Source organism: Mercenaria mercenaria, chromosome 5 (genome assembly GCF_021730395.1).
Source record: "Mercenaria mercenaria strain notata chromosome 5, MADL_Memer_1, whole genome shotgun sequence".
In the NCBI taxonomy this organism is placed as follows: Eukaryota; Metazoa; Mollusca; class Bivalvia; order Venerida; family Veneridae; genus Mercenaria; species Mercenaria mercenaria.
Window position 1 is genome coordinate 10,282,436 of NC_069365.1, and position 15,487 is coordinate 10,297,922.

General features: G+C 35.7%; 2 protein-coding genes across 6 annotated transcripts in view; one reads left to right on the forward strand and one right to left on the reverse strand.

Moving 5' to 3' along the window:
- LOC123556421 (transcription initiation factor TFIID subunit 1-like) overlaps positions 1–13,495 on the reverse strand; it is a 75,666-nt gene extending 62,171 nt beyond the window's left edge. For 2 of the 5 annotated variants that reach the window (XM_053542632.1, XM_053542628.1), the window contains exons 1-8: positions 13,349–13,466; positions 10,674–10,821; positions 7,010–7,199; positions 6,664–6,775; positions 6,007–6,129; positions 4,525–4,632; positions 2,176–2,333; positions 1,814–1,940 (exon numbers count right to left, since the gene is read on the reverse strand). In XM_053542632.1, coding sequence (XP_053398607.1) covers positions 1,814–1,940; positions 2,176–2,333; positions 4,525–4,632; positions 6,007–6,129; positions 6,664–6,775; positions 7,010–7,129 — 748 coding nt within the window. In that variant the 5' untranslated portion in view covers positions 7,130–7,199; positions 10,674–10,821; positions 13,349–13,466. Of the gene's footprint in view, positions 1–1,813; positions 1,941–2,175; positions 2,334–4,524; positions 4,633–6,006; positions 6,130–6,663; positions 6,776–7,009; positions 7,214–10,673; positions 10,822–13,348 lie in introns of all 5 variants that reach the window. The other 3 variants (XM_053542630.1, XM_053542629.1, XM_053542631.1) reach the window with 3 other exon arrangements.
- Positions 13,496–13,899: 404 nt separating this feature from the next.
- Positions 13,900–15,114, forward strand: LOC123556422 (histone-arginine methyltransferase METTL23-like). The gene has a single exon (XM_045347094.2). The coding sequence runs from the start codon at positions 13,947–13,949 to the stop codon at positions 14,598–14,600; it is 654 nt and encodes a 217-aa protein (XP_045203029.2). The 5' UTR covers positions 13,900–13,946; the 3' UTR covers positions 14,601–15,114.
- Positions 15,115–15,487: the final 373 nt, after the last annotated feature.

Consider the following 15,487-nt stretch of genomic DNA (forward strand, 5'->3'; position numbering starts at 1 on the left):
TAAGTTAGAACGAGAAAAGAAAAACAATTTGGTTTTAGAGGGATTCAGGGAGAGGGAGGGTGTGTATTAGATGTGCAGGGGGATATAAGTTTACTAGTGGGGTATGAGCGAATGTAGGAGGGATACTGGTACTAAGAAACATCATAAGATGCACGTGTAAGAAGATAGAGTAAAATAGCATGCCATGAAACTTAAACCAACACAATTACAAAATCTGACATCAGTTACGGAGACCTTTCAAGTATTTAACCCTAAACAAGATTTCTGCCCCTTACTAAGAACAATTCTTATGTAAAATTTGATGATTACAGGGGCTGTAGTTAAGAAGATATAGTGAAACTGACAACCTTGCCATAAAATATTAACCTGCAGTATTTTGACCACAGTGATCTTTACCTTTAAACTGTCAGGAATATGTCTTTTACCAAGATCAAACTCAATGTGAAGTTTGGTTAAAATATCAGCAGTAGTTTAGAAGTATACAGCATAATTAAAAAGCTTGCCAAAAAAGCTTAACCTGAAACCATTGCTAACAGTCGGGTTAGTACAGTAGCTCTCCTTATTGTTCGAATAATCAAATTAAAACCTGTGACATAAATATCTGTTAGGATGAACTAGGATCAGCTAGAAAATGACCTCACAATGATCAAATATTACAGCAAATGTCACAACCTAAAACTAAAATGTAAATAAATTTCTTGAAACAAACAAGAGCTGTCACTAATGGTGACAAATGCCCCCGCAGCACCTTGACCTTTGACCTGGTGACCTTGACCTTTGACCTGGTGACCCCAAAGTCAGTAGGGGTGGTGTACTCAATAAGTACTATCAGCATGTGAAGTTTGAAGGTCCTGGGTGAAGTGGTTCGCGAGTAAAGTGCCTTCATGCAAAAAGTTAACCTTGGTCCCTGTGACCGTGACCTTTGACTTGGTGACCCCAAAGTCAGTAGGTGTGGTGTACTTAGTAAGTACTATCAGCATGTGAAGTTTGAAGATCCTGGGTGAAGTGGTTCGCGAGTAAAGTGCCTTCATGCAAAAAGTTAACGTCGGCCCCTGTGACCTTGACCTTTGACCTGGTGACCCCAAAGTCAGTAGGGGTGGTGTACTCAATAAGTACTATCAGCATCTGAAGTTTGAACATCCTGAGTGAAGTGGTTCGCGAGTAAAATGCCTTCATGCAAAATGTTAACATTGGCCCCTGTGACCTTGACCTTTGATCTGGTGACCCCCCAGTCAGTAGGGGTGGTGTACTCAATAAGTACTATCAGCACGTGAAGTTTGAAGGTCCTGCGTGCAGTGGTTCGCGAGTAAAGTGCCTTCATGCAAAAAGTTAACGTTGGCCCCTGTGACCTTGACCTTTGACCTGGTGACCCCAAAGTCAGTAGGGGTGGTGTACTCAATAAGTACTATCAGCATGTGAAGTTTGAAGGTCCTGGGTGAAGTGGTTCGCGAGTAAAGTGCCTTCATGCAAAATGTTAACATTGGCCCCTGTGACCTTGAACTTTGACCTGGTGATCCCAAAGTCAGTAGGAGTGGTGTACTCAATAAGTACTATCAGCAAGTGAAGTTTGACGGTCCTGGGTGCAGTGGTTCGCGAGTAATGTGCCTTCATGCAAAAAGTTAACATTGTGATGAACTAATGAACTAACGAACCAACGGACAGACAGTTGAAAACTAATATGCCTCAATAAAAAACCTATTTGTAACTTTAAAAGTATCTTTACTCCAGATGGCAATTAAGGTTTTTTTTAAATAAACTTGGGTAAAAATCATGACCTTCTAAATTGAAGTTATAACTGCTAGAAATGACATACCACTTTCTTTTCCTTTCTCTTCCTTCTTTTTATCTTTCTCCTCTTCTCCATCTTCTTTCTTTTTCTTCTTTCTCTTCCAGATATGTGGATGATGTACAGGTTTGAACAAGCGAGAGAAACGCAAAACCTGTAAAGCAAAATATAATTAGCAGTTTTCCTGTTTTTTTCAACATCAATTCAATTACTCAACCCTCTCTAGTCTTTTAAAGCTTACTCTGTCAGCTTCTTCAATGAAGAAGACAAAAAATCACAAATTGTCTCACATAAAACAACAAGTCTGCACAAAACTTTCTTTTTTAAATAATTTTTAGTTGTCCAAGGAAAATACTTGGCTAGATGAAATATGTTTTGTCAATCTTTACCTGATTTTTCCTAAATTCTGGGAAATATTTGGTAACATCTGCATTCTTCAGTTCTGGAGGTAACATAGCAGCCAGTGGGGTGTTCAGGGATGGTGTGGTGTTTGTTAGACCAGCTGAACTCTCTGACAAACCTGGCATCCCATTGCTGGCAATACTCCCTAAAAATATATTTTATTCTTATTGCGAAGTTCTGCTTATTGTCAGGAAGTTTCATATCAAACATAGACCCATTATTATAACGACTGTTTTACAGTATTCACACACAAAGAAGTTCTCAATGACAGATCTTAAGTAGGCAAACATCAACGTAACCTAAACAAGAGATCACAGAGTGATCTTGGCGCCCACCACTGAGCCATTTTTGACTGTCCCAATTTCATGACTAGCCCAAGGTCAAATTTCATTTCGGTACACAACACTGTGCATGTGATCCATGCATGTGGTCCAAATTTGAAAGCTGTAGCTTGAGAAATGTGGCAGTAGGTCACAAGATCAATTTCAAGGTCAAAGTTCATTTCAGTATACAAAACTATGCATGTGCTTCAAATCTGGAGGCTGCAGCTTTAGAAATGTGAAAGTAGGTACTAGGTGAAAATCAATGTCAAATTTCAATTCAGAACACAAAAATATGCATGTGGTCCAAATTTGAAGCCTGTAGCTTCAGAAATGTGAAAGTAGGTCACTAGGTCATTCTCAAGATCAGTTCATTTCGGTACACAAAACTATGCATGTGGTCCAAATTTGAAGCCTGTACCTTCAAAAAATGTGAAAGTAGGTCATTAGGTCAATGTCAAGGTCAGAGTTTTTTCTGGTGTACAAAACTATGCATGTGGTCCAAATTTGAAGGCTGTAGGTTGAGAAATGTGAAAGTAGGTCACTAGGTCAAACTCAAGGTCAAATTTCATTTCGAAACACAAAATTATGCATGTGGTCCAAATTTGAAGCCTGTACCTTCAAAAATGTGAAAGTAGGTCACTAGGTCAATGTCAAGGTCAAAGTTTTTTTTTGGTACACAAAACTATGCATGTGGTCTAAATTTGAAGGCTGTAGCTTGAGAAATGTGAAAGTAGGTCACTAGGTCAAAATCAATGTCAAATTTCATTTCGAACACGAAACTATGCATATGGTCCAAATTTGACGCCTGTAACTTCAAAAATGTGAAAGTAGGTCACTAGGTCAATGTCAAGGTCAAAGTTTTTTCCGGTGCACGAAACTATGCATGTGGTCCAAATTTAAAGGCTGTAGCTACAGAAATGTGAAAGTAGGTCACTAGGTCAAAATCAAGGTCAACTCATGTCAAGGTTCATCTTGCCACTCAAAAATATACATGTGGTCCAAATTTGAATGTTGTAGTTGTTGACAAGAAGATTTTAAAAGCTTTTCCCTATATAAGTCTATATGAACCATGTGACCCCTGGGGCGGGGCCATATTTGAGCCTAGGGGGATAATTTGAACAAACTTGGTAGAGAACCACTAGATGATGCTACATTACAAATATCAAAGCCCTAGGCTTTGTGGTTTGGACAAGAAGCTTTTCAAAGTTTTTCCCTATATAAGTCTATGTAAACCGTATGACCCCCAGGGCGGGGCCATATTTGACCCTAGGGGGATAATTTGAACAATCTTAGTTGAAGACCTCTAGATGATGTCACATACAAAATATCAAAGCCCTAGACCCTGTGGTTTTGGACAAGAGCTTTTTCAAACTTTTTCCCTATATAAGTCTATATAAACCATGTGACCCCCGGGGCGGGGCCATGTTTGACCCCAGGGAAATAATTTGAATCATTGGTAGAGGACCACTAGATGATGCCTCATACCAAATATCAAAGCCCTAGGCTCTGTGGTTTTGGCCAAGAAGATTTTCAAAGTTTTTCCCTATATAAATCTATGTAAATTATAGAAATAAACAAAGGGCCATAACTCACTCATAAATTGTTGAACCAGTCTGATTTTCAGGGGGACATAACTAGGGTACCAATACATCATTCTGTTAAAGTTTAGTCAAAATCCCCCTAGTAGTTTCTGAGGAGATGCGATAACGAGAAATTGTTAACGGACGGACGGACGGAATGACGGATGGACCACGGACGCAGACTGAGAGTGATTTGAATAGTCCACCATCTGATGATGGTGGGCTAAAAAGGACAACTTCTCATCATACCTATATCATGCAACCATCTTTCAAACAGTAAAATTCTTTAAACTGACAAATAATGAAAAAGTTATAAAAATATGAATTTTTCATAAAAGAGATAAAATCAAGTATTGCCCAATCTCATAAGATGACAATTTGAAGCAAATTCAATAATTCTAAGATTGAAAGATCATACTGTAAGATGAACCACCTGATACATTTATGGTAGGTTTGACATCAGGTTTTAACTGAGATGGGAGCCAGGATGGTGGAGGCATCAGCTGAGAATCTTTATCATCATAATCATCATCATCATTCTCTGAAATCCATAAAATATAGACATGAGCAGTCAGATATCTGATCTAACAGTCAAAATAACAACGTACAAAAATATAAGGTAAGGGTAGATTAGGTAATGGTGGCCTTTTTGATAAATCTGTCAAAGGAGACAGTGTACTAGGCTATTTCAGTGCTTGAAAGTGAATTTGGAAACATTTCAGGAGAAAAAGCTCGACTACAGGAGATATTAATACCCTCAATTAAGATGATGATTTTGGACAACAGTTTGAGTTAAATCCATTTCATGACAACAGTAAGGAAGTGTATCAATTTCTAAATATAAATTTTAAAGTGACATATGATGTCATATAATTTGTAAACTAAAGCTAACTACATGTAGTTTGTCTTTTACTTAATCACTATGCAATCAGGATCTTTAATGCATAAAGCTTTTTGTAAAAAATATATGCCCCCACGACAGTCTATCAAAGGTAAGCGGATGTGTAATTTTCAATCTCAAGCATGCCTTGACCTGAAATCTTTGGTCTAATGCTGTCAACACTGTACAACACATGCCCCTTGAAAATGCTTGAATGAATAAAATAAATTCAAATCAGGGGTGCTTGGTTCTCTATAAAAAAAGGTGATCATGACTGCACATGATTTCCACAGATTGCTTGAATAATTTGGATAGAGGATGGAAAATATCATACTGTGGAAATATTTAAAATTGGGCTTGCATTTTCTGACAAGAAGATTTTTAAATTTTCCACTTATGCATATTGAAAATACTATATACATAATTATATGAAAAAGTGGCTACCCATACTGGTGGCCAGACAAACATTCTGACCACATTTTATGTACCAGTAAATCAGGTGAATGTATAATTAACATAGTTTTTCTATTTTTCTATTATATGACCTTGTGACCTAGCTTTTTACCCAAGTGTCTCAGCTAAAAATATTTCCCAGATTTTAAATAAACAAACATTCAGACAAAGCATCATGAATATCAGGTAGAAAATGTGCCTTCCATAAAGTAACATTTAACCTAGTGACCTACTTTCTAACTTAAGTTATCCCGCTTTTGAGACTGACCTAGACTTCATTGAGACTAACATTCCAACAAAGTTTTATGTAGATCAATTAAAAATGTGGCCTCTAAAAGAGTTGAAAAAGGTTGGCTTTCACATGATTCACTGCATTTGCCTCACCAGTTCTATGGCAATCAATTCTGGCTAACAAGAAGTATAGGTTAATAAATTTATAAGAGCCACAATCACTTTTTGTGTAAACATTTGTTAGGACAAAGCTCAAGTGAAAATTTGTACTATCATTTTTCATGCATTTTCTGGTACTGCAGTATTTTAGTGTGTGAGACAACTTTTACCAGTCAGACAAATAATGCAAACCTTGTCTCAGCATGTGCATGGAAGACATTGCATCACTGATTTTAGCTTTATCCTCTTCTTCCTCATCCGCAACTTCAACAATATCAGAAAAATCAACTGCATCGGATGCCTTCTTTTCATAATCTGAAGTAAAAATGAATAAACATGAGTATTGTCCAGAACATAGCACAGGAAAGTTACAATGATAACAGATATTAGATAAAAAGATAAAACTAGGACCATAGAAATCCTTAATTTTCATTAACCATAGCATAATGTGATCATTAGTTTTATAAATCTGACACCTTTCACACCTGTCTGAAGAATATTGTGTTTTCCTGTATCATTTGGCTTTATTGTAAATGTTACTCTTACAAACTACAAATGTATTATGTTACTTAAGGACAAAGTAAGGTACATTTTTCAAAAATGTAGAAATTTTCTACTAAAACCCTAGATAACCTCCAGTTCAGGCTCTCAAGCAGGTAAATGAGCAGTGAAATATACTGACTTATTGCAAATTACTGATATTTGTTTCTGAAAAGGTAATTTTCATAAAAACGACTTAAGTGTTTTAAAATACAATGTGAGTCATGATACAGTGAGATGAATAACACTTTCTTCAATGAAAGACCTATAAGGACAAGAAAATGTAGTAATATGTATGTCCGAGCTTACCTGGAGATAAATCGGTGGAACTATCTTGGATTTGTTCTGCATCATCAGTTATCTCCCTTACAAGAGAACCTATACCCAGGGCACTAAGGGATCCTAGATGCTTCTTTGATTCCTGTTAATAAATTTGCAAGCTTGTATCTATATCAATGTTTACCTTTATACACACATCTTGCTCCATAACGTTTGTGCTATTTAACAATATTTTACTTATTACCACAAAAAAACAAAGCAGCACATGTGTCTAATATATTTCTCTTTATAGAATTTTAGACTTTTAGTTGTTGACCTCCTATACACCAAAATTCTGCCTCTAAAATTTACAACGTTCAAAAGGATCCAGTTATACCTCATCCAGAAAATCTTCCTCGAGTTCTCCCTTCTCATCAATGTTACCAAACAGGAAACCTGTGAGTGATGACACAGCTGCCTCTGCAGAACTCTGCTCTGAGTCATCAATATCCATCATGCTTTGTTTGCTTCAGTCAAAAACATAAACTTGGCAAAGTGCTGGCATTCTGTTCCAATTTCCGGGTGCCCTTTCAAACAGAATCTGATAACCTTAACCCTTAGCCTGCTGCAGGTGAATTTAACAGCCTTTGCAAACAGCTTGGAACCAGATCAGACGCCGATTAAATCGGCGTCTGATCAGGTTCCAAGCTGTTTGCTACTCTGACAATATTTCTTCCAATTTTGGAGCAGATTGAATGAACTTTACAATTTTAGCAGACGACATTTCCAGCAGACGACAATTTATCTAGCATGCTAAAGGTTAAATAGAGAAAAGAATCTCATTGTAATAAAGGTACATGGATTTATCAAATAGTGTTAAAACATGTAGAACATGGTCAGAATGTATTAAGTGTATGCTTCAAGATATATCTTGGTCTAATACACAACTGGTTATTTTGCATTTGAGAAAATGTGTTATTCTCCACATTTGGCAAAAATATGACACTGTGAAAGGTAATATAAGTATGATATATATTTATACATCTGGCATGTTATGACATCTGGCCAAACACCTAGACTGTTAGTGTATACCTGATGCTAGGGATGCAATGGATTCATACAATACCAGTGTACCAACAATAAAAACAATCCTGTTCAATACTGAATTGCAATTTTCAAATATCCAGTATCAAAAAATGCTTTATTGTACAATGATATATAGAACTTTTTACATGGAAAATTAAGTCGAACAGTTCAACTTCAACTGAGCTTAAAAATAAATTTTGAGCAAATAACAATATCTTTGGAAGACTTTACAGCTGTTTACCATGTTTCATATATATTGCACAACAAAGCCATTAGCTCATGTTTAGGAAGTCATTTTGAATGCCAAACATGCAAATGACATTATAACATTTTTTTCCCATAAATCACCATAACTACTCTACTCAAAGTTTAACAGTGAAACAAATAAAGAATTTATGAGGACAATGCAAGGAAAAATAAAAGTAAGCTGTGCTATCAGAAATCTGTGCACTGTAAGGATTGCTTTTATTTCTAAATCGGGCCAGTGTTTTCTGACTAAAGATTTTTTAAGTTTCCACTGTATGCAAATATATATATAACTATATATATATATATATATATGTGGCATCCAAAAGAGTTAGTGAATTTTATACGAAAAAGTCACTAACACCTCTAAACACCATGCTTTTCACAAATTGAAATCAATTTTAACAAACTTGATACAGGGTCACTGAAGGTACACTGCTGTAAAATCACTTAACTACATCAGAGACAAACATTCTGACCATGTTTAATATAAATCAGATAGATCAATTATTTTTGCTAAACATTCAAATACATGTATATGTTAGCCTAAACAATGATGTTATAAGAGTTTGGAGAAGGATGACAAATTACATATTTTTGCACCTTATGTAAAAAAAATATTTAAACAAGAGCTGTCAGTGGACAGCACGCTCGACTATTCTCAGTGCTTGATAGTATAATATAAGCAATGAGTAAAACTTTAACATTACAATAAGCATATTCTAAGTCGAAAAGGGGCCATAATTCAGTCAAAATGCTTGATAGAGTTGCCTCCTCTTTTTTACAGACTGGGGTCATGATGGTAAGCAAGTATGCTAAATATGAAAGCAATATCTCAATGGACTTTGAAAATATTTGGGGTGGTACGCAAACTTTAACATTTATTCTAAGTCGAAAAGGGGCCATAATTCAGTCAAAATGCTTGATAGAGTTGCCTCCTCCTTTTTACAGACTGGGGTCATGATGGTAAACAAGTATGCAAAATATGAAAGCAATATCTCAATGGACTTTGAAAATATTTGGGGTGGTACGCAAACTTTAACATTTATTCTAAGTCGAAAAGGGGCCATAATTCAGTCAAAATGCTTGATAGAGTTAGCTCCTCCTTTTTACAGACTGGGGTCATGATGGTAAACAAGTATGCAAAATATGAAAGCAATATCTCAATGGACTTTGAAAATATTTGGGGTGGTACGCAAACTTTAACATTTATTCTAAGTCGAAAAGGGGCCATAATTCAGTCAAAATGCTTGATAGAGTCGCCTCCTCCTTTTTACAGACTGGGGTCATGATGGTAAACAAGTATGCAAAATGTGAGAGCAATATCTCAATGGACTTTGAAAATATTTGGGGTGGTACGCAAACTTTAACATTTGTGTGACGCTCACGCTAACGCTCACGCCGACGCGAGTAGGATAGCTCCCCTGTTCTTCGAATAGTCGAGCTAAAAACTTATTTTTTGATAAAAATCATTTATAATTGTTTTAGAAATAGGCAAATTATACGTGTATAAAGTATTTGCAATCAATGCCAATAAAAATGATTTATTTCAAGAGTCTACCATTTACTGTGACAACCCTCCTACATAGAATTTAATTTAATTTTTGATATCATCATTTTCGTCAAAGGTCATGAAAACATAGAACAAAAAATTCAAATTACAAAAATGCAATAAAAACATAATACTTCTATGTCGCTTCTTTATAAATCCAAGTTAAAGAGTACATGTATATTGAAAAACATACATCAGTATGAAAACAAGAGCTCGGAGAACATGAAATGCCCCTCTTGATGCATTCAGTAATGTCACTGTGACATTAACTTTTAACCTACTGACCTCGATGTCTATAGGGGTCATCTGCTGGTCCTGACCAACCTCCCTATCAACATTCATGATCCTAGACCCAAGCATTTATGAGTTATCATCCGGAAACCATTTAACTATTCCAGGTAACTGTGACCTTGACCTTTGACTGACTGACCTCAAAATCAATAGGGTCATCTGCTGGTCATGACCAACCTCCCTATCAACTTTCATGATCCTAGACCAAAGCCTTCTTGAGTTATCACCTGGAAACTGTTTAACTGTTCTGGGTCACTATGACCTTGACCTTTGACCTACTGACCTCAAAATCAATAGGGGTCATCTGCTGTTCATGACCAACCTCCATATTAACTTTCACGGTCCTAGGCCTAAGCATTCTTGAGTAATCATCCAGAAACGGACTGGTCTAAGGACCAACCATACCGACATACCGACCATGTGGTCATGGTGGTGGGAGACATAATTACCAAAATACAGAGCTATATTGCAAAAACAACGGACAGCAATGCTTGCAGGCACCTATTGATAACATCTTTCCCGATAAGAACGTTCAAGTATACTTTATCCTGGTATGTGTGAGGTTTTTCTAACACTCAATTTTTAATTTGTAGTTTAATCGTGCAATTATTGCTTTCTGTAGCACAATGGAATATCCTGGTGACTTCTGTCAGCAGATAAAACTTAGATAATAAATGTATTTATTCTGGAAGCATTACTGAACTATGAACTATCCTGAGTACGAATCATTCATTTTTCATCCGTATCCAAATAGAAGAGTTTCCCGCAAAAACATTTTTTTGATAAACAAAGAACAATTTTAAGCTACGTTTCTGTATCTGTAATTCTAATGGTTAAGTAGTGTACTTCGTGTCGCTTCATAAAAAGTCCGATAGACCACACAAACCTGATGTTCTTTACCATTTTCCACCCACTGTCTCGGCAGATGAAATTGAAAATGTGTCCGTTAACTGCTTAAAATCTGTCGACTATTTCACACTAATGACACATGACGAAAATGGCGGTCAAATTCTTTGCAAACAAGAAATGTACCGCTGAAACAACATGAACAAGGCGACACTACATAATATCAGATTCACAAATATATGAATATTTTACATATTTGAAAAGATAAATCTTTCCTTTAAGTAATGAAACTAAACAATTGTAATTAATGAAGAAAAAAACTACAGTCAATTGAAGCAGGTAATGTGTATAATGGATACACATTCTAACGATCAGTGACCATATAACAGGTCCCAGAAAAGTCACAAATTAGCTATATAACCAATAAAAAATGTTTAAAATATGTGAATATCAAATATAAAATAGTTATTATCCCATTCAAATGGTTTATGAGACAAAAGACAATCACACAGAATGGAGATCTATGCAGTTTCAGTTTCAACACATGTTGCGAGTTTTTGTGATAAGTCATTTATAAAATTGTCTTATACTATAATGATTAACACAAGTGGAAAATTCTATGATTATTTATCGCAAAATACTGCCGCAGTTATTGAAAATGTGACTACAAAGATCTTGGTTTTTTGTTATTGTCTTTCATCTTATAAACTTTTTGGACCTGGTTATGACCATTTTGCATCTTATTTTGACAAATTTTGCATTAGGCCACACCAAATTGATGTCTTGTTCTTTGGATTTTTTTCAAAAATATTCGGGGCGAGCGAGCGGAAAAAAAATTAAAATATTTTTTTTCAAATCATCATTTATTGGAGCGAGCGAAGAGCGATGAAATAAAAAAATTAAATAATCGCTTACAAGTGTCATGTTTATCACCAAATCAAGTGTATTTCTATTCATAAGTCGGAAAAACAAATGTGTGTGAAGTAACTTTCAGACAGCATTGTCTTTGGAGTATTGAATGTTTAATGTGTGATGCATACAATAAAAAATAAAAAATATATCAGCGCTTTTATTATACTGAAATGTCTTATTTATCCCATATCGCTTAACAATTTTCTCTGCGTGTGACATTAGACCTTTTAACCTTTGAAGTGCTGGACAACATGTATCTATTACAAATGCAGATCACACAGCACTCTATTGAATCTGTTAATCTGAGGTGGTACTATTCGGTGCAAAGTCTGCAGGCTGGGTTTTACTGTCAGAAATCAAATGAAAATCCAGCACTTTGAGAGTATGACTATACAAAGTAAACAAAAACAAATGCTGACACTTTTGAGTGACATATAAGCAAATGTCTAGAATTCCTGATGTATTGTCATGTACCATCTTTAATATCACTTAAACCAAATAAAGAATTGTAGAATAATCAACAAAAACAAAAGCTTGCGTTTGAGAAACACACATAACCCCGGCGGGTTTTACACGACTGTATCTGCGGAAATATTCATCTTATTGTATAGCGCAGCAGCCCTAACATCTTTGTAAAACTGCAGCTCGGGGAAATCTCAACAGCTGTTGCTGAAAATACCTGCCGTTGGTCATCTCGGCATGAGATAAAAAAAAAGACATAGGGGGCTGCCATTTTGTTATGCCCGATTTTTAAAGTGATCGAATATTACAAAATTTAATCGAATAAACTCATACTACCAGGGTAGGTATCCCTTCTGTGCGGTAGGGAGACTACGTAGTCGGATTGGTGACTGTATCAGAGAACATGTTCTTCCGTTGCTCCGATAAATTATAAGCAAGGTGCATTTAAATTTCGGAATTTCCATTTTTTTTTTCGTTCCTACTGATTTCGACCCAGCGCAAAAAATATACTAGGTGCGGGTGGTAAAAAAAAATTAAAATTAAAACTTTTTTTTTCATTTCCCGTCGAATTGGTGCAGTAAATCCGACGAACAGGTAATCAGTTTGGTGTGGCCTTATTGGTATTGGTTTTATAGCTACTTCTAGCTACAGGAGAGATCGCCGTCACGCATTAACACCTGTTTATCTGGTGGTGAGCTAAACAAATGTTTTTACATTGTGTATGGAATCGGAATTTTTAATTTTTTATAACTTTTTCGCTAATTTACGGATTTTAAAAATTCAAAAAGTTTTGAAATGCTATGATTTCCAAACTTAATATCTTTTTAAAATGAAAAACCATTTCAAATGAAATATGATTTTAATAGCAGCATAATGATGCTCCGAAGTTTTATAAAAAACACTGTAAGTTAAGCGTTCATAATTAATCCATTTTATTTTGAAATAATAATTAAAAGTAATCAATAAATTGCTTGTTTTATACCCTTTCCATTTATCAAAAAAATACTGATATCATTTGTGTTTTAAGAAAGTTTAAGCCATTAGAAAAACATCACTGTTTACAAAAAATCATAGACGCCCGATCGATCAGCATCTGCCCACCTGACCTTTGTCTTATCAGTTCTGAAAATAGAAAATACAACGGATTTGTAGACAAACACGATCTCTCCTATATACTAAAACAGCTAGTTTTGTGACTTTTCTGGGACCTGTACAAACCAAGTCCAAGACCTCTCTTCGACTCCATCGGGAGTGACGTTAATTATTACTTGTTCTCCACGTTTGGTCTATATTATTTCTATTTCTTAAGTCATAAGATGTTGAAATATTTTTCAGATTTACCTATATTTGAGACTTATTTAGAACAAAGTGAGTTTCACCACTGACACTCATTTTGTATTTACGGTAGCTTTGATTAAAATATTTACATTATTAAAGAACATAGTTCCAAGAGATATACGAACAGTAATTCTTTGTGAGCTGTTAAAAATTTAATAAGGATATGTATATTAAGTAAATATTCTAATAATGTAGTTGTCAATATCCCTACATCAAATATTCATAACAATTATTAAAATTTCTAAATTACAGGTTTTCGCTTATAAAAGAAATTAACCCTAAATCAAGTTGAAGCATTAGCCGAGTTCGGCAGGGCACCACATATATGCTGATATGATTTTCTGTACATTTGAATAGACACCGAATTTTTCAGCAATCTCTTCTCTATAACTATGATATGAGTGTTAAAATAAAACACGATAAAAGTCTACAGCTACTAATAAATAATGTAGCCGTATGTGTTTAGTAACTTTCGGACAATTGAACTAGGCCATTATCGTAGAAGAAGAAATTATTACACTAGAGTTGCACAATTAAACTCATCCAAGCGGTGTCGCATTCGTTTTTCATCCTGTATAAATAATCCTAACATCTTACTGCTATGAGGACGTTCGTATTTTCTGACAATCGGGAGGACGACAGTATTACAGTTGTTATACCAGAGATACTAGATCCAGAGTATGGCATGTACACATGGCCTTGTGCGCCCGTTCTTGCGCAGTACATTTGGTACAACCGTAACTGGATCCGCGATAAAACTGTTCTTGAACTTGGAGCTGGAACTGCTTTGCCAGGAATAGTAGCTGCGAAATGTGGGGCCATTGTGCATCTTAGTGACAGTGCTGTTTTGCCAAAGTGTAGAGAAAACTGTGTGAAATCATGTATTGCAAATGGGCTACATGAGCTCAAAGTGCACGGGATCACGTGGGGACGATTCGGGAAGGAGATTTTCCAGCTTCCTAAACTTAACATTATCATAGCATCAGATTGTTTTTACGACACGAAAGACTTTGAAGATATTATAGCAACCGTGTCTTTTTTGTTGGAAAGAAATCCGGGATCAGTATTCATTTTTACTTATCAGGAAAGGAGTTCATCTCGCACAATCGAACATTTGCTAGAACGATGGAATCTAAATGGAAGCCGAATTCCTCTGTCGGATTTCGATGCTGACAAACCCTGTTTGGCTGGCTCAGACCTGCCTGGAAATCACACTATTCATATGTTCAAAGTTATATCTAGAGACATTACGTAAAATTTTGTACTATAAAATAGATTGCATTGAGCACACTTGTGTAAATCATTAATCTGAAGGGATTCAGGCGAAACGCAAACATTAATTCAGACACGCCTTAAAATACCTCAGTGTAGCCATATGTCTCAGTGTTTATAGTGCTGAAACAAGATCGGGCCGATGTTGAGAGTGGAACAAATAGGTCATAGTTTATAGTTTTTCTGTCAGAATATAATTACGTTGCAAAAGAAGTTAGCTTAGCCTCAAAAGTTACCTATATAGCGAGTAAATTTTTACTGAGGCATCATATAACAACATTATTTGGGATCAGTCCTTTCGTTTGTATAAAATTTACCTGAAATTTGCGTACTTAATAATTACGATACTTCCGTTTATTACCACCCGATATGAACGTTAATCGCATAATGCAGTGTGACATAGGTCATTCTGAATATGCTTAGGACTTCATGTATAAGACAGATAGACATAATTATGTTTTTGTTTTAAAGTTTAATAAAGAGTCAGAACATTTTCAGTAATCTTGTCTTCCTTTAAATCACAGCTAACACGAAACACCTATACATGTCCAAAACACTTCTACGTTGGTGCACGGAAATGGCAAATTTATCATGCCCGGCTGCGTACTGAGTGTAGCTCTCTGAACCAACATCTCTACAAGAAAAGCATCTATCCTTCACCCCTTTGTCAGTGCGGAAGCATTGAGAGCAATCATCATTTCTTCTTTGAATGTCCAGGTTACAACGATATCCGTAGAAGACTCCTTCAAACAACCTCCAGCTTCTGCACTGTCACTCTGCACACTCTTCTGTACGGTGACCAGAATCTTAGCGATGACATCAATAACAGTATATTCCTAGCAGCTCAAAACTACATTAGGGAAAGTAAAC